Here is a 26,121-nt window from a genome sequence, read left to right as displayed (position 1 = left end):
TCTAGCAACAGCCAAGTCCCCGCCGTCTGTGGGCGCTGGCAAACCTGTGCCACCTCCTGTCCTCAAGAAGGCCAACCCCCCTCCTCCGCCTGTCATGATGAGCAAGCCACCTTCTACCCCTTCTCCCTTGAAGAAGCCACAAGACGCGCCTAAATCCGCCTCAAAGGCTGCCAAGAGCAGCGGCTCAACAAGTAACGGCAAACCCTTCAGCCTCTTTGGGGGAGGCGACAAAAAGCCGGCGGCATCCGCTGCCCTGAAGAAGCCCATTCCTCCTCCCACCAAGGTCTCCAAGCTCCCTGCGAAACCAGGTGCTAAGCCCGCCCCGCTCAAGGCGCAAAAAACTCCGGTACCGACTTCCAAGAAGGTTGCAGCTGGGAAGCCCAAAGCGCCGAAAACAGGCTTTAGTTTATTCGGTGGCAATGATGCAGGAGCCAAGGCCGATGCTGATAAAAAACCTAAGATTGCTCCAAAGCCAAGCATTCAATCTCAAGCTAGCAGACCAAAAGTGGCCGGCGTGGCCAAGAAGAAGTAGGTGGAGGGCTGCGACGAAGAACAAAGTGGTCGAGGAGTCGGGGGAATTCTAAGGTCTGGTTTGACTCCTGTAAAGTTGTTTTGCTCCTTCCGTCAAGCGAATAGGGGAGGGTATGATATCTGTGTCACGTAATCATACGAGGAGCTAGACGTCAACAGAATGCGTCCACGGGTTCCTCTGTCATGGGCATTCTTTGTCAAGAGGGAGTGGTGATGGGAAGTTGAATTGAGAGACCTGCTGTTTTGGCCCGAACATCGACTAGGCTAGCTACCGAGTCGGAGGAATTGGAGTTGAGGAGTTGTTCGGGGAGTTGCCAAGGGTCGACTTTGGTACAAAGAAAAAATCAGGTTTTCGCGGTTCTATCAGGGAGGCACGAGACGATGCCAGGGCCACTGTATCTTCGATCTGAGACCATATGGGAGACGTTGACGGTGTGCAAGATACTTTCGAAACCAAGGTTTCCCTCATACTCCCACACGTATAGCCGAAAAACACAAAATTTTACACGTATCGCTCTTTCATGCACACTCCCTTCGTATTTCAATGCCAGCTGGCCTTGCTATGGTGTAGCACCCTCGCTTTCCTTCTCCTTCCTATTTTCCGTCGCTTGAACAACGCTCAAGGCTTTTTTGAGGCTCCTTTGGAGCTCGGCCGAGGAAAGCACCCTCTTCGTAGTCCCCTGCGGGTTCACGACCGCTATCGTCACGCCCTCGCCCGACTGCGTGTCTCGTCCCACGGCCAGGGCCATGGCGCGTCTCACAATTTCTTCGCAGTCCTCCTTGGACATCCCTGCATGCGCCAATGCTTTGCCTGCTTCCTCTACTTGGGGGTAGTGCGCGTCCATAAAGCCTACGATGTAGTCAGCCCCGTGCCCGGCCACGGCATAATCTCGTGCCTCGAGCACTGTGCCCCCTGTCAGCACCTGATGGATGCGCGGACCCTCCCTTGGACTCCATCCCGCCGCCAGTGCATCAGTGTCCATTGTTACTTGAGTTTTGTCGTTTCGCTGCTGCTTTTTCTCCACGGGTTCTAGTCCCATCCGCATGAGGATGCGGAGAACAGCAGCAGCGTGCCGGCTCGTGGGCAACCGTTGATGTTGAATTTGATAGAACCGCAGTCGCGCCGCGATTTCCTGGTTGAGACGTTGCACAACGGCCGTGCGTCCTGAACAGACCAATACAACGTATTCGCTGACTTGCTGCACCTTGTCTGTGAAGCGGTCTGCCACGTAGCGACCGTCTTTTGGAGGGAAGCAATACTGTTACCATTTGATTGGTCAATAGCGGGGTGAAAAGCGACAGCAAACGGTTTGTTACTTACTCTTCACTGAGCGGGAGTCTGCCCCAACAACTACTCCGTCTTTGTACTTGGCTGCCACCATCGTTGTCCCTGTCGACAGCCCGCCAAGGAAGTCGACGCCTCCCGCCCCGAGGCCGGCGCTCGCACCATCGTTTGCGTTGTCGTCAATGAGGCCCAAATTGAAGGAACTCCCTCTCGGGTATTCCTGACCCGGACGGGATATGGCAACAGTTACGACTGGAAAAAAGAATAGAAGCATGCAAAGGATTCGGCCCATGCATAACCCGTGCCTTATGATTCTCGAGGGCGTCGGTGCGCAAGACGTGTGTCTCTGACTCATTTCAACAATGTCCACTCTGCCATGATGATAAGAATCATTAGAAGAACGTGTTGGTGGTAAGCAAGAATGTGACTATCGTGCATTTCTACAAAGTTGCGGCTTTTTCATGTGCAAAATGTGCCAAGTCGAAGGCAGAGTCGCGGCATGGTAATAGAACAAGAAGGAACAAATCCGCGGTGTCACCTGAGAACAAGTATGATGTATGACTGGGGAGCGCACAACTGAGGATGCATGATGTGCCAAATTTTGCGATCCACTGTCGACTCGACCAGCGTGTGTTCCGCAGGCCGGGCGTCAAATCTCAGCTTTGTCTCCTACTATGCACTGCCATCGCCGAAGGGCTACTGCCACAAAAATGGGAACGTAGACTGTACAGAAAGTACCCAAAATTGGAGGCTCAAATCGAGAACAATTCACATAGCTGCAAGCGTTACATTGAAAATTGTTTAAACTCGGATCGATGCATGAAATGTACTGTTCATTATCATTTTCTGAGGTTCTCTTTTGCTGCCGGTAAAGCCGGAAACTGAACCTAGATAGATGCAATTGCCTTCCCTAACATGTGAGCATGCAATAAAGAAAGTGTGGCAGCAATGTGAGCGACACAAGAGTGAATTTAAAAAGGCAAAGAAGTGCACTGGATTCTTTGTTGTTCGTTACCTCCTGGTCCCTCCGGTTTCCCAGAAAATTACGAAAGAGAGGGAAGGAAATTCATGGATGTCCCTTCTAGATTTATTGTAAACATCTAGCTATTTCGATTGAAGTATCGTACATTATGCAGAGATTTGGCCACCTTTGCGACCAAACAACGTTAAGAAAAGGAGAAAGCGAGACCTGTCAGTATCACACCACCGGAGAGGATTGACCTCCACCCTCACCAAGCAAGGCAAATCACGGACTTGGACTTAGATGGCGTTCGAAGTAAGAACTGATGGTACACAGCATTCGGTGATGATAGAAAGACGACTGCTGTCTGGGTTTGGCAAACTACCTAAGGCAGGTATTGAAGAAATGAAGATGCTCAGAAAAATGTTCTCAGCTGCGTGAACGAAGGTGCCTTCATGACTCTCATTTGATTTCAAAAATGCGGAGAATTTTAGTCGTTGTGGACAAGACATTCTCAATTTGCCCCTCTAGTGTCGTTTCCACCCGCATCCGGTGTGAACCGACGTACCACGCAAAACTATCTAGATCCACGCAGCAGCTTGCTCGTCAACAGGTAAGGTTTCGTTTCAACGGTAAGGTAATCTATGCATACCCTAAAATATTATCGAGGCAGATAATGCATATTGCTGTCTCGCTTGCTTGTTAAAAACATCAGGAGGGCGGAGTAGGATTTCTTTTGAGAAAAAGGGGATTTTATTTGCCCCTACTGGATGGCGTGAAGCATAGACATCATCTTCTTCATTAAGACAGGACTTCAAAATTGTTAGACTCTCACAAATAGCAATCCACATTCTGCGCATCATGTCTCATTGTTATGGAAGTGGAGTATCAATATTGATCTCGTCCGTCACTGCGATAGGTTATAGGCTTTTTTCGTTTCCAACTCAACCCGCACGAAAACCAAGCAAGGTGGGAACTACTTATCTTGATTAATTACGGCGATCCTTGGAAGAAAATGCACAAATTTGCGCAATTGAAAAATTAAAAAAAAAGGCTTTTCCCAGTTAGGGTTCTTCAACCTTTCACGAGGCCAGGAGGTTGGACATGATTATTCAAGGATAAGAAAGAATGCTGCGAGGGAAATTTACAGAGAAACGAAAAGTTATACAAAGCTTTGGGCTCCACAATGCCGTAGGTCATCTTCTTGAAGCAAACTGACACGCTCGTCTAACGTCAGCTCCAAAACAAAAACAGAGGGAAGCTGCCCGCATTGGCAGGGATGCTCAATCAAAGAATGATGGAAGGCCATCCACGCCCCCAGGGCACAAATTGAAAGTACAGAGACAAGCCTTAAAAACTGGCACACACTTTGCCAGGCATGTGGTCTTACTCGCGGTGATCCTTCTATAGAAAATGTGTACAGCCTCCCATCGAAAGCTACATATTCTGTTCTTCCTCCCGTGACGACTTATCGTGCGCTTAGGAACCTATTTGGAAAACCATTCAAGTCGCCTTCAGAAAAAAAATGCGTACTTCTTTCACTTCAGTCGGGATGAACATGTGTGTAAGCCTCGTAACTGCATTCCACGCCCGACCTGGCGCTTCACACCGCTTCCAACGAGTGAGTCTCAGCAACCTTCACATTCCTCCTCTTCCTCTGGCAAGCGCTGCACTGATAGAAAGGGCGACCCTACCTTCTTATCTCCATTCCTCTCCTGTTGAAGAGATTCATGGTATTTTCGACGACCACTTGAAAGTTTACGTGAAAAGAGACGACAAGTTGGACCTCCTGGGTGCCGGAATTCACGGCAATAAGGCTCGGAAGCTCTGGGGCCTGGCATCTTCATACCCTTTGTCTTCTTCTCGCCCTTTCCCCGCTGTCTGTTTCAGCTGGGGGGGGGTCCAAAGCAATGCCCTGGCCGCGCTCGCGGGCTTCGTGTGCGGCGTACAGCAGAAGCGACTCATCTACTACACAAAGACGATCCCTGCGTGGCTGAAAGACCATCCAGTGGGGAACTACAGGCGTGCTCTGGAGCTGGGTGTGGATTTTCGCGAGCTCCGTGCCTCAGAGTTCCAGGACATTTTTGGGGCAACAGATGAGACCGAAGGAGGGGACGGCGAGGCCAGGTGTATACGTCTGAAGAAGAGGCTTGTAGAGAGAGAAGGGGACCTGCTTGCGCGTGAAGCCGACGATCTGCTCCTCGTGCCGCAAGGGGCTGCCTTCCCAGGAGCCGAGGAAGGGATCGATCGCCTGGGCCGGGAAGTGGAGGACTGGTGGGCGAAGGAGAGCGGGTCCGGCGAGAGGGCCGAGGTAAAGCCGCTGGCTGTGGTCCTCCCGGCTGGGACGGGCACGACGGCTTTCTACCTGGCGAGGACCCTGGCCAGCTCATCTCTGGGGAGAGCTCCGGTCGTGTATGCGGTGCCCTGCGTCGGGGACGGCACCTACCTACGGGCGCAAATGGCTCGTCTCACCCGCAGCGAGGCGCTTTCCGAAACACCCGCTCGGCTCGAGGGGCGGGGGTGCCAGGGGGGAGGAAAGGAGGGAGGCCAGGCGCGGAGCACGGATCGGAAGGGTGGAGGGAGAAGGCGCCACAGGGGGCCTTTCCCGAGGTCTTGGAGGGCTCCGCACCTCACGTGTTCGGCCAACTTGAGCAGGCGCTGATCGACATGTGGCATGAGATGGGAGAAAAGCATGGGCTGGAGCTGGACCTGCTCTACGGACCTCGCGCCTGGTGCGTGATCAGGCAGCACTGGTCGGTCCTAAGGGCCAAGCACGACAAGCTCCTGTACATACACACCGGGGGCATGGAGGGCCTGCCCAGCCAGCTGGCAAGGTATCAATACCGAAAGATGCTACCAGACCCCGGCGAGTAATTTACGTGAAGAAATACGGTGCGAACAAGTGAGACTTGAGATACCAGCTTCTTCTTCCAGAATTGTTTCTAGCCTCTGCTCTTCCGTCGTTGCCGTGCACGCTTCTACAGCCTAAATTAAGACCGGCCGGAGTTGAGCCTCCCCCGCGTCCTTCACATCCCCTACATTCACCACGCCGCCGATCCCCAGCGGGTCTACTTTTCGCATCTCCACCTCCTTGAATGTAAGCTGGCCTTCAGAAAGCGACACCGCTCCGTCTTGTCGCACGTGGTTAAAACGAAAGTTCAAACGATTGCCGGGAATACCGGTCCCGCCAAAGACAGGTCGGAGCTCTTTCCTCCTCTCTCCCTCCTCATCCACTTCTGTCAAGCAGTCATCGAGCACCGGCAGAGAAAAATAGAGATACGGGAATAGAGGTTCGTCGAAAAGCCCCCAGATCCACAGACCCCATTGCCTGTCATTCTTGTCTTCGCTCAGTGTCCATGCCGGAGCAGGTCCCAAGGCGAAGCCTTTCTCATCCGTATCGATAAGTGCCAGCGGGTCTCGCTCTACAAAGATTCGGCCTTGAGGAGGCTCGTAACCAGGTTCTGTCACGAAGCGTATTCGAAAATCTGCCTGAATATCAGAGTAGCCCTCTTTCTTAATAACGACGCTCAGGTCCCAAGGGACGTTCGAGGAAAGACTGGCTTTTTTACTTGCGCCAGAGGAGAGGGGGGAGGTTGTAGTAGGCGGCGGAGGAGATGATGTGGAAGCCAGAGGGGCGAGGACTGAGGATTTTGAGAGCCTCACAACAAAAGCATGCGCGAAAGTCAAGGCCTGGAAGAGTGCCAGAAGTACGTGGACCGAAAAGCAGAGGTTCATTAGAGAGGAAATCTGCGTCAACGCCCTGAAGAAGGCGCCTGCCGGTACCTAAGAGCGCCGATGCGGGGGCACTACTGTTCGAGAAAAGTGGATGTGTCCAAAATAGGTCACTTGGTCAGTAATTTGGGAACATCCTGTCTCTCAATGTTGCAGCGTCCCCGGTAGTCCCTCGAGTACGAACAAAGCGAGCCCTTCCTCGATCTTTTCCGAACCCTTCCGTCTGCAGTCTAACCTCCTCTCCCTCCGGGACGTGTCCACCGCATTTTATCATGAAGATTTCTTCCGGTGCAACACTGATCGTGCACTGGACCAGAAAGAATCGTCTTAATGTCTCTTTTGTTTCCATGGTTCCTCGTTTTCGCGCTTACTTTCTCTTGTTTCACTTGGTCCTTGTGTTCCACAAACAGAAACAAGGGCAAGTCTATAACCGATTAATTCAGTGCAGCTCAATCGTCTCTACAAGATGCTCAACCATTCACTCCAAGTCGGACTTAAGCTTATTATACTTTCTACTGCTTTCATAAGGTATGAGTCTCTACTAAAAGAAAATCTTTTCATGGGAAATTTACTCACAAGCACTTTGGAAAGGGAAATAACGTATCTACTTAACGGCCGTCCTCTACACATCTAAGCAGTTGATTGTGCGTAAAATGTGAACTTTTTTTCTACTTATTCACTTCATAATCTTTAATTATATTTCATTGGACTTGGGCCCCATCACTTAGTTTTGCAAAAGGAGATGCAGCCTCCCATGATGCGATTGCAGACTTTGAGATTGCATCCGGCGAAGGAAACCACAAGGGTAGTGATGGGCTTTCTTCCTCTACCTTACGACAGAACTCTACTCGACATTCGAATTCGCAATTATTACATCGAGTTGATCGGCTGGCAAACTGTGCGTGGTCCCCGGTCCTGTCCCCCGACGATGAAAAACCTTTCCTTCCGGATATGTACATACAGTACAACATGCAAGGATTTGTGTTTTCCTCAAACGCTTTCACTCAGCAACAAGAACTTCAGCAGCAACGGGAACAAACACACATGCGCCTTGGGCAACATTCGTATTTACGAAGGACGCTCGAGGCTCTGCCTTGAAATCATCGCCCAGTCCGCCTCCCCACAAAGAAGAAGAAGTTTATCGCATTCGTGGCAAGTTTCCGTACGTACGATATTTCAGTTTTACTGTGTACGATGCAAGCTTACAATCGATAAGTACACTTCATGACACGGATATTCGACCCTCGTCGGGCAAGAATCCCTTCAATGACATTGAAGTCACAGAAGACAACATGGGAACTTACGAAATATACATCTCTAAGGATGGCAGTAAGGGATATCCCAACGAGATGGCGGCGCTTCGACCTGACTCGACGTCGCCATATGCATTGCTAGCGTTTCGACTTCAACTTTTAGATCCGCGGGCGGGAGAAGATCGTAGTGGAAAAAATCGAGAATGGGGTTATGTAGACATGCCATTAGTAGAAATATTAAACCATAGAAATGGAGAATGGGATATTATTCGTCGGTGCTCCGACGAATTTCAGGCAAGGACCGAAGAAGTTATTGAAAATTTGGACTTGACATTCAATACATGGTGGCCCAAGAATTTGCAGATTGGAACAGAATGCAACGCAACTGAATTCTCATTATTCGATCCTGAACAGAATCCAATCATTCGCCGTGGGGTGGCTGTCCGAAACGCAAATGAAAACTATATTTTCTGGTGCATGCCGAAGGAGATTGGGAAGAAAGACTACATTATCCGGATCACAGGAAAATTACCTAGAACACCTTACGGATTATTCGATGACATTCGAGTGGCGGATACAGCTCGGTACGACTCTCGATACGTTTCTTTCACCAGCGCGGATGCGATACCTTTGTATCCTTCCTATGAAACTATACATGACCGAGATATTTTTAACCATTACTCAACCGATCCTTTTGGTTCTGACTGGGATCGCATGTATAATCTAGTGGTAACCTCTGACGTAAATCTTGCCAAAAAGTGCGGACTATACAATAGAGCGGAGGATGTGCTTTTACAGCTTACTCGTTCCCCCACTTTTACTCATTTACCGCATGTCCCCGCAATCGTCATGCGTCATCTTCTTCCTGGGGGTGGGAAAGAACGACGCGGAACAGAGGGAGTTGCAAATGTCAACTTGCGTAATGAATGTGAGAGTCCTACTGGAAAACTGCTTTGCGATCCCGCGCGCTCCGCGAAGGTGTTGTTACAAGAATTCTACCCACTTGTACAGATATGGACCTGCGATTACCAAAGCCTCAAACCCGCTCGACTTCATTGAGTGTGAAAAATGCTTGAAGTGTCTCGCATCTCAAAGCTATTGACGCTAAAGAATAACAAAGTTATAACAATGTTCAAAACTATCAGCAAATGATTTCTAAATTGACATGGTGCTTTCTTCATATCATAGTATTATTGTCCTCATCATTTTCAAGGACAATTTTCTCGCCTCGCGAAGGTCTCCCCCACAAGACCTTCTCCTTGCTTACATGAACCATGCCTGGTCCACCACCAACTACACGTTTGAGGTATTTTGGTGATGTCCATATAACAGGCACTTGGCCTGATCCACGCGCTTTGCTAAAATAAGCTGCTAAATCAGCTGCAAATTGCATATCTGCGTCACTTATTTCGACGCCTGGATCAATACGCATTAAACAGTGGGCACCAGGGACTCCTTGAGCATGAAACCAGAGTTCATGATCTCGTGCAAGTTGAAAAGTCACGTAATCGTTCTGCTTACTATTGCGACCGACGTACACTACAACATTTGAAGTACTATGCACAGAAGGAGGGCGAAATGATTGGATCGCCATACTCTGTGCACACTTCTTAGCACCATCTGTGCTTTTGCCTTGAATTTTTTTGTTTTTATCCCTGACAGGCTTGTCCTTTTTTTTCCTCTTGTTATTTTTGCTATTTTGATAATTGCTCAGGCTACTCTGCTCGGTTCCGGGAACAGAAAGCCGATTCAGTATTGTTGAAAAAAAAGTGGTGGAGCTTCCACCTCTACCATCAAGACAATTTATGCCCAGCTCTTCAGCTATTTCCCGCATGATTGCAAGATCTTGACTAAGCGTTCGAGTGTTTAGAACATTAGGTGTGTCTTCATCTGAGCGAGCCGAGGTTCCAAGTTGCTGGATGCTAGACTCAAGCTCGTCCACATACGCCACCTTGACGTCGATTTTCTGCAGTAAAGGCATTATGGCATCCACACTTCGCTTTAATTTACGAATACGACCGTAAGTAGCCTGTGCTTCATCTGCCGCAGATTTTCCCGGTTTCAGTGGGATGCAAATCTCTTCCCCCGTGTCCAGGTCTGGGCATACACACTCGGTATCCCCTTGTTTCCAGCTGTAGGCGTAAGTCGTCAGCAGCTCCGCTTTAGTCTGCAATTTGCTGACTTCTTCTTCCGCTGCAGCATCGAGCTGTCGCTGAAATTCCTGTCGCGTTCGCTGTAAACGGTGCTGCACGGCTTGGACTCTGTTGAGTCCCCTCCGTTGCAGATCTCTCAGCTCCTGTCGCTTTAGAAAAGCCGTATAATAAACCTCCACTAGCTTTAGCACGGATGGCACAGGCTGCCACCCGTTTCCAGGATGGAATAATAGTGGTGTATAGCGCTTTCCGTCCAAACTGAGCCCACATTCGGACGTTGCTACTACCCTGGGGTCTCGCATGACAATGAGTCGCACCCACATGACAACAGGGCCGCGGAAGAAGCGTACAAGCACATCACGGGATAGATTTCCCACAGGCGTTGTGCTTGCGTTTCGAATGCCTACTGTGGACCCCATCACATCAACAAGCTGTGGGCTGAATCCTCGATAAGCAGAAATAAGGGCCTTGGGCAAAGAATGGGATGGGACAAGGGTTATCCGCCGAATAAATTCGCTTTCGTATGCCTCCATGTCTGCCTGATCTTCGGGCAATGGCGGAGGCAGCGGAGCGGTCAATGGTGGGGGATAAGTGTATCGCTGGCCGATAGAAACAGGACGGACAGATTTTAATGGTGATACTTGGTAGCCACAAGCGAGGACAATGTCGGTGTCTCCATCCACAAGCATAACGTTGCTTCGTCGTCCCATGACCTCTATAACAAGCTTGTGTGTAGGAACCGAAACAGTCAGACGGTCCGCAAACTCAAACACCATAATGCGTTCCCCGGGTATAGGAAGCGTCACGTTTATTAGCGTCTTCAGCTGAAGAAAACCCTTCAATTGGCCCGGTAGGCTGTACAATGTGGACGACACTCCATTGCCTCCTCCCCTTCGTTTGCTTTGACCGTCCCCGCGGCTATTTCTATTACTGTCGTTTGGTCCATTCCTCTGCAAACAAACGCGTGCGGCTTCTGGTTGCCAGCAAATTAGCATCCAGGTAAAATCATCGACACAGCGCATTTGAAGCAACAGGCTGAAATCGTCCTGCTGAATAACATTCTCGACTCGTCCAGGCAAAAGCCGCTCTCTTAGCTCACAGGCCACCAGAGCTAATGTTGTGTAATCGAGTGTTTGCAAACGCGAGGGCTTTTCAGGCCTTACTAGTTTCGTGGTCTCGGCGGTTGTCATGACCGGAAGGATCGATCCTGAGGGTTGATACATCGGGAGCCGTGTAGTGAAGGAGGCGAAGGCATGAAGGCAATTTGGAATGGAGTGGAGCAGTACCAGCCAAAAAAGCGGGGTGCGATTCATCATTAGTTATATGTGGTCCCTTTTCTAGTCCGTCATCTGTTTTTTGCGAGAGTGGGAGTCAGTGTTGGGGGTTTACGAGGTAGACGGGTTACGACCTCTCGCTGATGAAGGAAAGCGCAGTCGACGCACGCCGTGGAGGGGGCGGGACTTTGATCTTGGCTTCTTCAACTCATCCTGTCTCGTCTATTTTCACCTTCTCTGTTTTTACTAAAGGAACGTTGCTAACAGGAAAAGTAGCTTTGTTCTCCATCCCCATTGAGGGCTGTCGCTTGGCTGGAAGCGGAAGAACTCTTGCTTAAAGCACGTAGGCGCGCGAGGAGTCAGGAACTCAAGTGAATATTTTGCTCTGTTTTTCTTGTCAAAAATGACCTGCCGGAAGCTAAATCGTCTCGCAACACAAGTGGCCAAACTCACCTCGCCTCTACCAGCGGCTTATAAACCTTGGGGGTACACTCTCGCCTTCGATATGATGGTACAGTTACCTCCGCTGGGTTGGACTTTACGATGTTTGCCTTGTTTCTTCCCTTCGAGTGGTCATGAATACGCCATACATGACGATATCTCACCGATGATTGAATCGACTTAAATATTAGGTAAAGTTGGCTGGTACGGCGCGACTTTGGGTTGAAGAGATGTCTGATAAACGAGCTGTTGTGCACCTGAAGAATCGTCGGCGAGTGCAAAATCACATCGGCGGTATCCACGCTTGCGGTATGGCGCTAGCCGCTGAAAGTGCTACAGGCATTGTGGTTGGCATGAATGTGCCAGACTCAGCACTACCACTCTGCAAAAGCATGAAAGTAAATTTCGTGAGGCGGTGCGAGGGAGATATTAAGGCGGTGGCCCATCTGACAGAGGAGCAGCTGACTAAGATCAATTCTGAGGAGAAAGGTGACGTGCTGGTAGCTGTAGAGGTGACCGATTCCAGCGGTAAGAGTCCGATAACAGCGGAAATGGTATGGGCGTGGGTGCCGAAACTCCGAAAGGGGAAGTCATGAGGGAGGAGCATGCCCGGTGCACCGAGCGGTCGGGGCCAGGTAGGAGGGAAGGGGCACAACCCCAGAAATAAGATGCTGCGTTTCTCATTGCTCGCGAACTAGTTCATCGCGTACAAGTCGAAGCTGCAGTTGCTCTTTTTCCTTCTTCATGCCCTCCCCAAAAGGATACAAGTACACGTCAAACCCTCGTGCTTTTCCCTCCGACTCGTACTCCTCCCCTCATAGCCATACGCTACGCCATCTGTTCTTACATGCATGCATACACTTATAAGCGCTGTACACACCTTCCATTCGCTTCCGTTCCCCATTCCCGAATCTGCCTCTCAATGCGTTAATGCGTTGACCAGGCCAGAGGCCCCCGGGGGGCAGACAACCCGTAGCCACCGTCCTCGCCCCCCTCTTCCGTCTTCATCCGGGGCTGGCATTGCTCCTTGCGCGCTTCTGTCCTTGGCAGGGGAGAGACGTCCACGAGATTGCGGGGCCTTGGGCCGTCGTCGGCCACTGAGCAAGGGGTGTGGGAGCCTCCCGGCGCACTCTGGGCCCCGGATTTGGAAAAAGAGGGAGGGGTGGGGTGGGGGGTGGGAAGGGAGAAGGTGGCATGGAGGGCGCTCACTTTGGCCGCCTCGCGGGCCAAAGGCCCTTCCAGGTAGCGGCCCCACTGGTTGAGGATAGCGGCGGGCAGGAGGTCGACGTAGGCGTAGGCCAGCTGTGGGGACACGGGGGTGGGACGGATGGGTGGAGAGTCCTAGGCGCACAGTGGCCCAGCCCGCTTACCTGGAGGGCCGTTGGCGCGTAGGGGACCCGCAGCAGGCGCATGTCGATCCTCCCGAGCTCTGAGACGAGCAGAGACCCCTTGCGGCTGTTGCACTGCCGGCAGGCGGAGGCCAGATTCTCCCAGCTGTCCTCGCCCCCGAGGCAGCGGGGGACCACGTGGTCGAGCGTCAGGGTCCGGTAGCTGAGGCGGCGCCCGCAGAAGCAGCAAACGTAGCCGTCCCGCAGCGCCACGTTGCGGCGAAAGGGCCGCGGGGTCCTGGCGGCGGGCCAAAATCTCCGCTCGCCGTCCCCTTCACCTCGCCCCCCCCCGGCCTTGCACCCTGCCTCGCCCTCCCGCCCTTCCAGCGCCCCCGCCTGTCGCCGCTGGCCGGGAGTCTGCTGCCGCGTCAAGGCCACCACAGAGGGCAGTTGGTGCAAGGCGTGGGTCGACCGGACCCCGCGGTCATAGCTGGACAGGACCGAGACCCGGCCTCGCAGAGTGCTGCGCACGGCCGACCACCAGGGGGCGATGGTGAGGGGGAAGAGCGTCAGGGGGGTCAGGTCCTGGTTCAGCACCAGGGCGGGGCAGCGGGAGGTGGCCTGGACAATGCCGGGCCGCTCCCAGTATTCGTCCTGATAGCTCTCCTTGTAAGAGTCAGCTCCGCTCCTACGAGAGGCTGCTGGGGTGGCGTGGTCGGTAGCAAAGGCTCCTGGACGGTGCGGAGTCTGCCCCCCTCCGAAGACACCTCCCTCCTCACCTTCATCCTCCCCTTCCCGATCCTTGGCCCCGATTCTTTCCTGCTGATCCTCCTCCTCCGCCTGGATCTCCCAGTCGCCTTCGTACTGGGGCTGTGGAAGCATTGCCTCGCGGGGCTCATCATTGCTCCACTGGCAAGAGGAAAGTCCTGACGCCGGGCCGAGGAGATGGACTAGCTCGTCTCGAGGAGCGCTAGAGCATTGCGCGCGATTGACAACACAAGGGCGTCGTCGCTTTCCACAAGCGTGACTACCGCGAGAACAATATTGCCGCAAGCCCTGCAAAAGCATTCGCCGTCCCCTTTTTCTGAAGTACTGAGAAAGTGTAGGAATATTCAAGTTCTGTTGAGGGAGGGCTGACAACATTCTTACGTAAGGCTTCGATCAGTCAAAGAGGCAGCTATATATCATACGCATCTTTCAACCATAACATGTTGTTGACAGCAATTCGGATCTCAGTGTATTTCAAGCAAGTTGAGTTGAGTTCGGTGAAGCATGATAGTGTGAAGGTCCGAGGGAAGCAGCCATATAGTTGACGTGTCAAGCCGAACATACTCACGCGTTGTCTCATGCATGTGCAAACAACTTGGGTACAAAAGAACTATTGTGCATAGGTGATGAGCTTCGACGGACGGAGTGCAGTGCAATGGTAACCTAAAAAAGCATGCAAGGTGCCTCAAGTCCTGCTCGCCGCCTCGCCCACGACCCGCCGGAGAGGCGCTGAGGAAGATGATGTGTCTCTGTCACCACCAGCATGCGTTCATGCCTGCGCATCTATCTCTCTGCTATTGCTTTGGCGTATCTCCCATCCGCAATCTAGCCTCGAGGAGGCTGGGCAAGCTTTCCCGGGCGATTACTTGCCCAGACGTCACTCTCTGTCTCTGCTCATGCGTTCTTCTTTCACGGACATCAAGGGAGCCTTTCGGTTTGTTATAGCGTCACTCTGAAAGGTCTCATGGTGCAATTGCGGCCCAAAGGCTGGGGATGGGCAGCTATCGGTACGTGTGCTTCCTTCACAATTAATGCCCGCTCGCAGTTAGTTTCCATTTCACCCTACGCCCTGGCCCCCTCCCCGCGCCCCCGGCTCACGCACGGACAGGCCCATTCCATGACCTGAGTTTGCCCTCCCCCACCACTTTGACGGAGACCCAAGAGGAAGCCTGTCCCGCGCGGGTATGCTCTCTGCGAAAAAAATTACCGGAGGTGCGCGTGCACGTGAAAGTGAAGCTCAAAGAGGGTGGCGAGGATTTTTTCCAGGATGATATCGCGTGGGATATCACGAGCAAGCATTTGCCAGAACCAGATGCGTGAGTCGTAGGGAATACATCGGGGAGTGACGGGGTTGTCGTTGTGTATAGAGAGCGTCAGGAAGGGCTTTTATGGTGGTGAGCCCGATTCGGTTTTGATTCCGGATCAAGACTCCTTGCGGCCTTCAATGTGGAACATCTCCCATCCATCCATCCCCCCCCTAAAGATTTGCCGCCACAGTAGGCCACGAGCTGGGCCTGTCTCACGTGGAGGTGACTGCCCTCACGCACTCCGTCACGGAGCAGCTCAAGGACATGGCGGCCGCCCACCCGGAGTCCTTGGAGCTCCACTACTCCTATCAGGAGCAGACGCAGCAAGAGACCGCCGAGCATGCCCGCCGCGCTGCCGAGGAGAAAGCGCTCCTTGTTGCCGCCGCCAGGCAGACTCAGGGAGAGTGGTTTGGGAGGGGCGGACCGTCTGAGGACAAGGGGGGCGAGGCGGCAGGCGGGCAGGCTGGCGGCCCCGGGGCGCGGGCGGGCACCGAAGACATGTAAGCACCGGGAGGCGAAGAGAGGGGGAACAGGCCGTTCGGATGCCTTCGAGATTATATGCAGGGCAGTCCTTGGGCGCAAAGGCGAGCTGGAGCCGGCCTCGGGACCCCGTCTGTCGCACGGAGGGGAACCGGGCGCGTCGCAGATGTGTTTCACGAGGGTCCCTCCACGAGCAACGGGCGCGCACTCGCCATCATTCGAGAAGCTCACCATATACACGCGTCTCTGCTCCTCGACTGACCTTACAGGGCCGCGGCCAGGGGCGGCAAGAGCGAGGGTGCTCGGGCGGAGGAAGCGGGAAGGCTGCTGCATGATCAGCGAGACTTGCAGCAAACGGCCAAGAAGGCGATCAAAAGCATCGGTAGGTGGGTCGTAGCGGGCGCGCGGCGAGAAAGCTGAGGGGTGCTTTGAAAGGTGGGGATCCGTTTCCTCCCCTTAATGCCCTCTCGGCTCCTGTTCGCCTCCTCCCTTCCCCACAGACGTAGCCCTCATGAAGGACCACCTCGACGTGGCGCTCGAGCCCGTCCTCCCCCTCATTCCCCTCCAGTTGCACGTCATCCTCGAGGCCCTCTCCCGCGAGGCTCAGCGTGTCTGTCTCCATCTTGCTCCGCACACCCCGCAGGGGCTCATTCAGAGCAAACAGTGCTGTCACGGGTGCAAGCACGCGCAGTACGTTTGGAGGCGGGGAAAAGGACGAATGAGCGGTAGAATATAGAGCCATACGCCATCTGTCTCGGCCCTTTCCCCCCTTTTGAACCCATTACCCCGCAGAGACAAGCTGATGGCATACTGTCCCCGCGGCTACCAGTCTCACGCCCTCTGCGAGTTGCACTTCTCCCGGCACCACCAGAACCTGAGTCAGCGGGAGGGGCTGGCTTTGTTCCGGGCACGGGGGCAGCCGCGCTTATCTGTGGAGCAGAAGGTTGAAGGAGCAGTGAAAGAGGAGATGAGGGAGGAGGCTGGAGGGAGCAGGGAGGCGGCCAGGGGGGGGAAGGGCGTCGAGGGCGCAGCTGATCCGGCGACAGGAGGCACGGGAGACGGCGGTGGACGAGGGGCAGGCGATGGAGGAGAGGAGGAGACAGCGAGGGTGACGCTGGAGGCTATCAGGGAGAAGCTTCAGCCTTCTGCGTCTAGTCTTCTCGCCTCCTCCTCGATGAAGCCATCGGACAGCCCTGTCGGTGGGGTGGGCCCGCTCCAGAGCCTAGGGGGCTTGGCCGCTGCCCTCACAAGCAGCAGCACCACGCCCGCGGGCTCCCTCCACCCTCTCTGCCTCGTCTGCTCGCTCCAGTGCCCCTGCAAGCCCTGCCGCCGCCAGACCCTTCGTCGAGCCCTGGACATCCTCCGCCGCGCCCTCAACCTAAAGGCCGGCCGCGCCGCCACCGAAGACGGCGATCTCTTGGACGTCCTAGGCTCCCACCCGCTCGCGCTCGCTCGCAGCGGCCTCAGCGTCGCCCACTCGCTTCTTGAGGACGACGTCCGCCGCGGGCTCAGGGGACAGATGGAGGAGAAGGCGCTCGCCAAGAGCGCCTCCAAGACGATGCTCAAGCACAGCGTGCCTGAGGCCCTTTTGCCCCCCCTCGCCCCCTCCACCGCCTTTCCCCCCCTCGTCCTCCCCTCCCTCGACCCTCCCTCCTCCAGACCCTGCTTGCTTACCTCGGAGCCATCGACAAGGCCGCGCGGGGCGTCCCAGCCCCCGCCCGGGCCCTGCCCAGTGCCCGTCTCAGTCCCGACGAGCGCAAGGCGGCTCGTCAAGCCGCCAAGCTCAAGCAAAGGGCTGCGGCAAGGGCGGTCCGTCAGGCCTCACGGCGCGCCCGGCATGCGGCTCAGGCGGTGACGCAAGCCGCCGAGGAGGCGGGCTACCCCTTCCCTCCCTCCCTGCAGCTGCGGGACTATCCAGCGTTCCTCACGACCGCCATGGCTGCTGCGAATGCGCTCGCCGCTTCCGCAGCAGGGCGAGGCGGAGAGAGAAAGAAGCAGGCGGAGGCAGGGGCGCAGGAGGGGATACAGGAAATTTCCTCCCTCCCGCCCAGCTTCCCTCCCTTCCCCACGAACTTCGACCCTGTTGCTTACACCTCCAAAATGGCAGCCGTCGTGGTCGAGGTCGGTGGGCACGGGGGGGAGAGAGGAGGCGGCATGGGCTTGGCCAGTGCCTTGCGAGGACTGGCTTCCATAGACGCTGCGGCCAGCGCCAAGACGCTCAATCGGAAGGCCGGAGAGCAGGAGGGAGGGAGGAATGGGGGAGAGAGAGGGAGGCAAGCTGGGAGGGAAGACGAGGACGGCGGAGGTGCGAGGGCGGGGTCGAGAAAGAGGAACAAGCTGGATTTCTCACCGATGGGCGATTCGATGCGGGTCCGGGTCCGGGTGCGAAAGCGTCTTGCTACGCCTTCGTGGACCTCTCCGCTAATGATGGTCCGCCTCCGTCGTCAAATGGGAGGAGAGGGGGGAAAGGAGGGCGGTAGAGGCGACGGGGGGAGGTGGGAGTGCCTGGCCCCTGCCCCCGAGGAAGAAGAGGAGGCGGCGAGGAAGCGGAAGTGGTTTGGTCCGAGCTTGGTGCTCCCGGAGCGCGCTCTCTACGCATTCGAGATGGTCACGCCCTCAGAGATGGCAGCCGCCGGCCTGGGGGTGTTGCCGGTCGTGCCCGAAGGAAAAGAAGGGAAGGACGGGGCCGGGGCGCCTGGCGGAGGAACGGGGCCAGACTGGGGGGCAAAGGCGGTTCAGATCAAGGAAAGGACGCCAGCGACGGGCTTCTCGTCCGGAGCTCGTTCGCCCGTGAAGGGTCTCATTGGCGAGGGGGTAGAAAGCAAAGGACACCTCCCTCCCTCCCTTGCGGCTGGCATCGGCAAGGCGGGGAATTTCACAGCCCCCGCCCAATCCTCCCGAAAGAGGAAGCATCCATCGGCGGCCGACGGCAAAGGTCTTGGGACGGCCTCCTCCTCCACCTCCAAGGCGGCAGGGCCTGGTCCCCCGCTTGCCTCGCGCCCGCACTCTGCACTTCCTCTGCCAGCCACGGCGGCCGACCTGAAGGCGGAGCCTGGAGAGACGGCCAACTGCGGGCCTGGGCACGTGAACGTTGAGGTCTGCTGCATATGCCAAGAGGAGACAGAAGAGGAGGAAGCGCCCGGGCGGGAAGGGGTGGGAGTGGGTAGCGCCTTGGCGAAGGAGGGGTCCCGAGTAGAAAGTGGGAGGAAGAAAAAAGGGCGAGCGCCAAATGCGCTGCTCCTCTGCACTCACTGCCCCCGGGCGTACCACTCCCGATGCCTGCACCTCAAGCACTTGCCCCCCGACCCGGCCATCTGGCTTTGCGCCGAGTGTCGACTACCGGAAGACGAGCCGACGCGGGCCCTGGTGGAGGAGCTCGGACTAGAAGCGACGCCGGAGCGGGATGCCAAGAAGATTTTGCAGTTTCTGCTCAAACACGAGCTTTCAGGGGCTTTCTGCGAGCCTGTGGAAGTGGAGAAAGTGCCAGACTACGCCGACTACGTGCGAGAGGCCATGGACCTCCAGACGATTTGGGACAGATATTTCGGGAAAGGAGGGAAGGCGGTGGCAGCGGCGGAAACGGCAGGAACAGAAGGGGACACCGTGAGAAGAAGGAAGAAGACTCGGGATCCTGGTGGCGCAGGTGTGACAGGCGGCAGCCGAACCGAAGAATGCGGCGAAAGCATGGACGAAAGCAAAGCGAGGAAGCAGGAGGGTGGACTGGACGGTGACGGTAGTGATGGAGGGGTAAGGGTAGCAGGATTTCCCCTCGTGGACTTTGTCTGCGACGTCCGGCGCGTGTGGTTCAACTGCGGAATGTACAACGGTGTGGGGAGCGTGTACTGGGCAATTGGAGAGCTGCTATCTCGTTGCTTTGAAAGAAATGTTGCTCAAAGGCTGATGAGATATCTTAGTGAAGGGGAGAAGAGAAGATTGGAAGTTCGAACTCTGGAGATGCGAAGGCAGGGCGTACAAGATCTGCAAACACTCGAGGCGGCCGGACGCATTCCAGAGGACTACAGAAATGGGATGGGGCTCCTTGAGAAGACGAACAGAGGGGCAAGCTTGGAAGGCGGGGAGGAGGGAGAAAAGAAAGGTGGCCTGTATGAAGGGACAAAGAGCGGGACGCAGAGAAGCCAGAAGGCAAGGGCAGAGAAAGGGGAGGGCTCAAACGGTAAAAAGGGGAAGGTGGAAGACATTGAGCTACAACATCAGCGCGATTCACCGTCTTTTGTGGCGAAACAGGCAAGGCATGGTGACTGGAGCGAATCGAGGGCCAAAAAACGAAGCGTCCGCACCGCGGACACGAGGGGTCCCAAGCAGAGAGGAAAGTAAAATTGATCAAAGATGTAGAAAGTACGAATAAAAATACCACGGGAATCTTAAGTCCTTCTTTCAATTTCTCTCACATTTACGTCTCTTCGTGCCATCCCATTCAAGAGGAATAAACCGAGAGGAGCAAATGAAGGGAGCCTTCTTCAGAGGAGGCGTGAGATGGGCCCTGCCGGAAAGATGTTCCCGAGCTTTTCCAGATCAAGGCGAAAAATTTTACGATCCTAAAACAGTCCCAACACAACGGACCGGCACAATAAAAGCTTGGCGAAGGTCCTTATAGAAACTGTTGAAGACTTGCAAATGCGAGTATACATTGCAATCGTGAGCTTTGCCCCAGGGAAAGGACGTAGCTTTTATTTAGGCGGGTCCGCGGGATGTGGACGTGGCTGTGTTGAAGCTGCTGCACCGCCATCCGTCGCTTTTTTCCTCGAGACTTTTCCTGGCACTTCCCCCAGATAGAATCCACGCATCGAGGCAACTCTGCAAGTGCTTGTGTCGTGATACCTTTATAAAAAGCTGATTATTTGCAGCATGCTATCAGTGCTTGAGCAGAGATAACGATCGGAACGAGAGATAATGTGCGCACCCGCCGCTTTGCCGCTTTGTGTCTTCACTTGTACTTCATCTCAGGCAGTAATAGATCATCCCGACGTCGTCGTCGTACTTTGTCTCCCCGGACGATCTCATTGCATTGTCTGGAATCCGGTCCATTACGGCACAAAAAAAGGTAGACACGCGCAAGTGCATTCTTTGAGAAAGTAACCACCTGCATCTCCACTGTATGGACGTTTTAAAGGTGTAGTCATAAGTCTACACAACTTTGCTACCTATCAAGGTTTTCCTAGGTATACAATTCCAAACCAGGCGTCTTGCAATTATTTATGCCCTCACATGCGATTGCCTTGTAGTAGATTTAGAAGGAGTTGGTGCAGAGTCTAATAATTACCCCATAGGCAGCCTCGGGGACGGCGCTCTGTTTTGTCATGCTTATTCTCCTCGACGCTTATCGTGAGTTCTTTTTTTTGGGACACATTACTCTTACAGTGGAACAGCTTTTCGAAGGCCGACCATCTTAACCCTTCCATTATTTGCTGCATCAACATGTTGCGGGCCTTCTTACTCGCTGGCTCGACGGCCTTAACGGTCGCACAGCTCCGTGGGGTCACGGAAACAACGTCTTCCTTACCTCTGAACAGGCGGCTTCCACAGGCAGACCCCAAGGACGCCTTCCCTGAGGGCCCCGACGTGACGTGCTGGGACTACACGATCCCAGGAGAACCCGGAGGGGAGATGACGGCGGCGGAGGTCTGGTCGAGCAAAGACACGGCCTTCCCCCCCGGCTTCGTGTGGGGTGCGGCCACGGCGGCCTACCAAATCGAAGGAGCAGTAGCCCAGGACGGCCGACAGCCCTCCATGTGGGACACCTTCGTTCAAATTCCGGGGAACATCGCCAACGGCGACACCGGGGACGTGGCGTGCGACCATTACAACCGGTACAAAGAGGACGTGCAGCTGATGAAGGACATGGGCTTGCAGTCGTATCGGTACTCGATCTCCTGGTCCCGCGTCTTGCCAGAAGGTCGGGGCGAGGTCAACGCGAAGGGTTTGGAGTTCTACAAGGACCTGACGGACGAGCTCCTCGCCAACGGGATCACGCCCGCCGTCACGCTTTACCACTGGGACTTGCCGGAGGCGCTGTCGAAGCAGGGCGGGTGGCTGAACGAAAGCACCGTTGAGGCATTCGCGGAGTTCTCAGACGTGATGTTTGATGCCTTGGGGGACAAGGTCAAGCTCTGGTTCACGCTTAATGAGCCTTGGACCACCTCCATCGCCGGCTATGGCCAAGGGCAGCACGCGCCCGGTCTGAAGGACATGGCGGAGAACCCGTACCTGTCTGGGCACAACCAGCTATTGGGTCACGCCGCTGCTGTCAAGGTTTATCGGGAGAAGTACGCAGCGACTCAAGGCGGAAAGATCGGCTTGGTCCTGTCCACGGAATGGAAGGAGCCTCTCTGCCGCAGCCAGGGCGACAAGGAGGCAGCGGAGCGGTCCTTGATCTGGTACCTGGCCTGGTTCGCAGACCCCATCTACAAGGGCGACTACCCAGAGGCGATGAAAGAGCGAGTGGGGGACCGGCTGCCTGTGTTCACAGAGGCGCAGAAGGCGGACTTGAAGGGGTCCTCCGACTTCTTCGGCATCAACCACTACGCGACCAACCTACTCCAGGACCCGACAGAGAAGATAGGCGCAGGGAACTATTTTGCGGACCTGAACGGGTGGATCATGATGGACCCTCGCTGGCCCATGGGCGACGCCTCCTGGCTCTCGGTCGTCCCCTGGGGCATGCGGCGCTTGTTGCGCTGGATCAAGGAGCGCTACGATGACCCCGAGATTTACGTGACGGAGAACGGACTCTCGGTGCCTGGCGAGTCAGAGATGAAGCTGGCAGATGCTTTGAATGATACAGAGCGTATCGACTACTTGAATGGGTGCGTGAAGGGCAGGAGCGTGGGGTACTTTGTCTTGCCCTCTTGGTCACTCTCTTCGCACGCTTGAATCAACGTCAGCCTCACAAGCTCTCATGCCTTTTTCATCGCCGCTGATTTGCGGTTTCTCCTCTTGAATCTTTATTTGTGTTCTTTCCCCGTTTGCTCCCATACTTTTCAGGTACGTGGCCGAAATCTGGAAAGCCATCCATTTTGACAAGGTGAATGTGGCAGGCTACTACTACTGGTCGCTGATGGACAACTTTGAGGTATGAGGAGAGGAAGAGAACAGGAAGATTGCATCTGGCTATCACATTGCTAAATTTGACGACACAGTTACCTGTCCTTACACGAGGGAGTATTGGACACTCATTGGCATGGAAACGCTCATCGTCATACTTTATTTTTACCTACAGTGGGCGGACGGGTTCGATGTTCGCTTTGGGCTCATACACATAGACTACGATAATGATCAGAAACGTACACCCAAGAAGTCAGCTGAGGTGAGAGATTGGGGAGGGAAAGGGTGAGCAAGAGAGGGGTTCTACGACTGTCGCCGGATCTATTTTTAGGTACAGGAGTCAGGAAAGGAGATACTATGTCAAAACTAGCCATGGCTCGCATGCGGCTTTCTCGTCATCTCACGTGACACGTATAAATATCTCTTGCGTCAGGTCTACAAAAACATGATTGCCAAATACGGGGGCGCGGCAGCAACTGCCACGGCAGCGAAGCCTGTAGAGTCTGTTGCAGGTTTGAGGGATGACAGTCTGTAGAGCATGAGAAGGGATGTGTAGGAGTACTTCGACCGTACAAGAATCTTACCACTGGGATGAAATAAAGGGATACGATTAGCGAAGCACACAGTCGGGTGCGCTTTGATGTGTTGTTGTCAAGATAGTAAATGTACGCGACGATCATGGAAGCCAAATGGGATCATAATATCAGTTATTACTGGTGTTGGTACCCTGCTTGTATGTATCTTACTCTACAGCAGTAGGCTGATATTTTTATAGGTTTTTATTGTGTGGATCACCGTTACGGGTCACGTGTGCGGAGAGACACGAACCATGGAATTGAATTGGGCTGTGTGCACATGTGAAGCTTTTGGGAAGCATTGTGCACCGATATTAAAATAATTGGTGTATACTGAAATTAAAAAGATGGTCGAAAAAGTGCAGTGGGCATATTGAATGTATGCCCGATGTGGGACGAAGAAGGGCGTAGTAGCTTTGAATGCAGATTACCAGCACTTCGGCGCTGAATGGGTGGTGCCTTGCGGAAGCAGAAGCGAAAATTGAATTGAATTGATCCAAGTAAATCATAATTGATTACTTTTGGGACATCTGTGTACAAGGTATGCAAGATTTCTTTCGGCAAGTATTGCAAATTTATAATGTTTTCCGCTGCACGTTGTGAAAGGTGGTGGGGGTGGGGAGGTTCGAGAGGTTGAAGTTGAAGGGACAGTCATAGCGCCTGCTTGCCTAGGACGAATATTCGTATAACTAGACCCACCGGCGGCGACTTTCGCGTGCTTTCTGATTTAGTTCCTTAAAATGCTCTTTTATATATCATTGTCTCAGAGACGTCACCTTAATTCGCCCCAAGATGATTCCGTCCAGACCGCCGTTCACAGGCGGCAAATATCCCGGTATGTGTCTCGGTTTTGGTCATTGTTCCATGTGGGGTTTGCAGCATAATTTTTGCTCGATTCGTTTATAATGGTTGTAAACCTCGAATCGACGGATATTTTCGATCCAAGAATGGGTCAATAAGGGAGTCTTTACCTTATACATTCCCAAGTATCGCGATCCGATCGTTTAGCAACGCGAAGAAACCTGTGAAAGATCTGTTTCTTACCCGCCGTACACTCTTTCAAACTTAAATCAGATATCCATGCTGACGGTCCTGCAAACTCAGCGGCCTTCGACGGGGATATAGATACCCTCAAGAGTTTGTTGAAAGCACACGGGCGACGCTCCGTTGCCTTTGCCCCACGCGGCCCCTACTCGTGGAATGCCCTCATGGTTGCTTCCTTTGCCGGACAAGTAGATACAGTACGCTTCCTTATTGATGAAGCTGGGTTTTGTGTCGAAGAGCGAGACACTTGCTTGCGGACTCCCATCCACCTGGCCACCAAATCAGGATCCATCTGCGTCGTCCGCCTTCTGCTCGAACGAGGCGCAGATCCTGACCACATGGACGAGGCTCAACGGACAGCTTTGATTTATGCCGCAGCCGCGTATAACGTACCGTTATTGAGCTGTTTACTTGACGGAAACGCAGACCCAGACGTCACAGATCAGTCTCTTCGCTCTTGTTTGCACTACCTCTCTGAAGGGGGGTACAGTCACTGTGGGGGGGGGGAGGGGAGGGATGTGCGGGCGGGTCGGCCACGAATTAGCGGTGGAAAAAGGCGTCAAGCGCTTGCTTCTTTACGGTGCACAGGTGGATATAGGGGACCACGCGGGTCACACGCCCCTGCACCTCGCTGCGGCGTCGTCTAAGGTGAACGTAGTCTCACTTTTGCTGGGCCTAGGGGGCGCCAACCCGTCTGTGGAGGACAAGGAGGGCATGACGCCCCTAAGTTTGGCCAAAAACAAGATGGTGGAAGAGATGCTAGAAGCTGCACCTTACCAAGCATATCAGCTGGAGAAAATGCGGTGTCTTGTTGGATTGATGGGGACGGAAAATAAGGAGGACGGGCAATATGGCAAGCTAGGCCGGGTCTTGACGGATGATGCTCATGCAAGAGAAAGCGAAGACCGTGCGACAACCGCGCCGTCCCTTATCTATACCAATGGCAAGCTCGCGCGGCCTGCAAAAGCGGTGGAGCGGGTGCGGCACCTGATCAGCCTGCGCCGACAGACACTAGAGCCCCCGAGGCCAATGCCCCGCGTGCATTTCCACGGTCGAGGCGAAGACGGACCACGGCGCCCAGTGCACCCGATTCCTGACTTACCTGTCTGTGTTTTGCAGCTAGCAGTGCAGCATATGAATGGGGACTTGTTCAAGGAGCTGCTGGGATTCCTCTGGTCATGGAGGCTGCCGGGGTGAGGATCGAGGGCGACGACTTGAAACGCCATGGTCAAGAGAGCGAACGAAAACTCGAGTCGCGCCAAAAGCCAATCAACCTTATGGCAGTGCCGTAAGCAGCATGGTACACAGGTCGGCGAGCGCGACCTAGAGACGGCGTGACGCTGCGGGCTCTGCCGAGCTATATGATGTCGAGTCTCGGACGTTGCCTTGGCGGGAGCCAGGAACATGAACCCACAGCAAAAGAATTGAGCGAGCTTCAGAAGATACACTGCACCGATAGATGGAAACTGAACTCTCAATTTAAATTTCTGCTCGTGAACATGCATACTAGCAGATTGGAAGGAAGGAGTTCTTTCTGCTTCGTACTTCTGACTGTCAGAAATTGCTGTTTGGCTCCTTGATGACCCTTCAAGGCGCATCAACTCAACGTATACACATCGATAGTCATCAATCATGTCAGAAGGATGTCGATATAAAGGCTCCTGTAAATCTCAGCCATTTTCAGAAACAATTTTGATTCGCCTGGCACTACATTTGCAAATTTTTCTGGTCTCATTAAATCTACAAGCCCTTCATGTACTTTAAACCAATTTTTCCTCTCTTTCTCCAGAGATACCCCTACCCTTCTCTTTTTCCGCCCGCAATAAATGTTTTAATCGTCCTTGCTTTTTTTTCAACGCACTCAATTCCAGTTCTTCCGCGCGTATCTCATCCACTAAGCCGTGCAGATGCTCCAAAATCTGATCTA

General features: G+C 54.1%; 1 protein-coding gene across 1 annotated transcript; it reads right to left on the bottom strand.

Moving 5' to 3' along the window:
* Nucleotides 1-8,914: 8,914 nt before the first annotated feature.
* NGA_2017100 (fibronectin-binding a domain-containing protein) lies at nt 8,915-11,196 on the bottom strand. Its single transcript, XM_005855561.1, has one exon. It carries the CDS (start codon nt 11,136-11,138, stop codon nt 8,940-8,942), a length of 2,199 nt encoding a protein of 732 aa, XP_005855623.1. The 5' UTR covers nt 11,139-11,196; the 3' UTR covers nt 8,915-8,939.
* Between the last annotated feature and the right edge of the window lie 14,925 nt (nt 11,197-26,121).

This window comes from Nannochloropsis gaditana, assembly GCF_000240725.1.
Source record: "Nannochloropsis gaditana CCMP526 unplaced genomic scaffold scaffold165, whole genome shotgun sequence".
NCBI classification, from domain to species: domain Eukaryota; class Eustigmatophyceae; order Eustigmatales; family Monodopsidaceae; genus Microchloropsis; species Microchloropsis gaditana.
This window is presented reverse-complemented; position numbering and strand designations above follow the sequence as displayed.

Bases quoted from the DNA above. Each gene is read 5' to 3' on its own strand.
- NGA_2017100 (XM_005855561.1), bottom strand. From the start codon at position 11,138: ATGTATCAACCCTCAGGATCGATCCTTCCGGTCATGACAACCGCCGAG.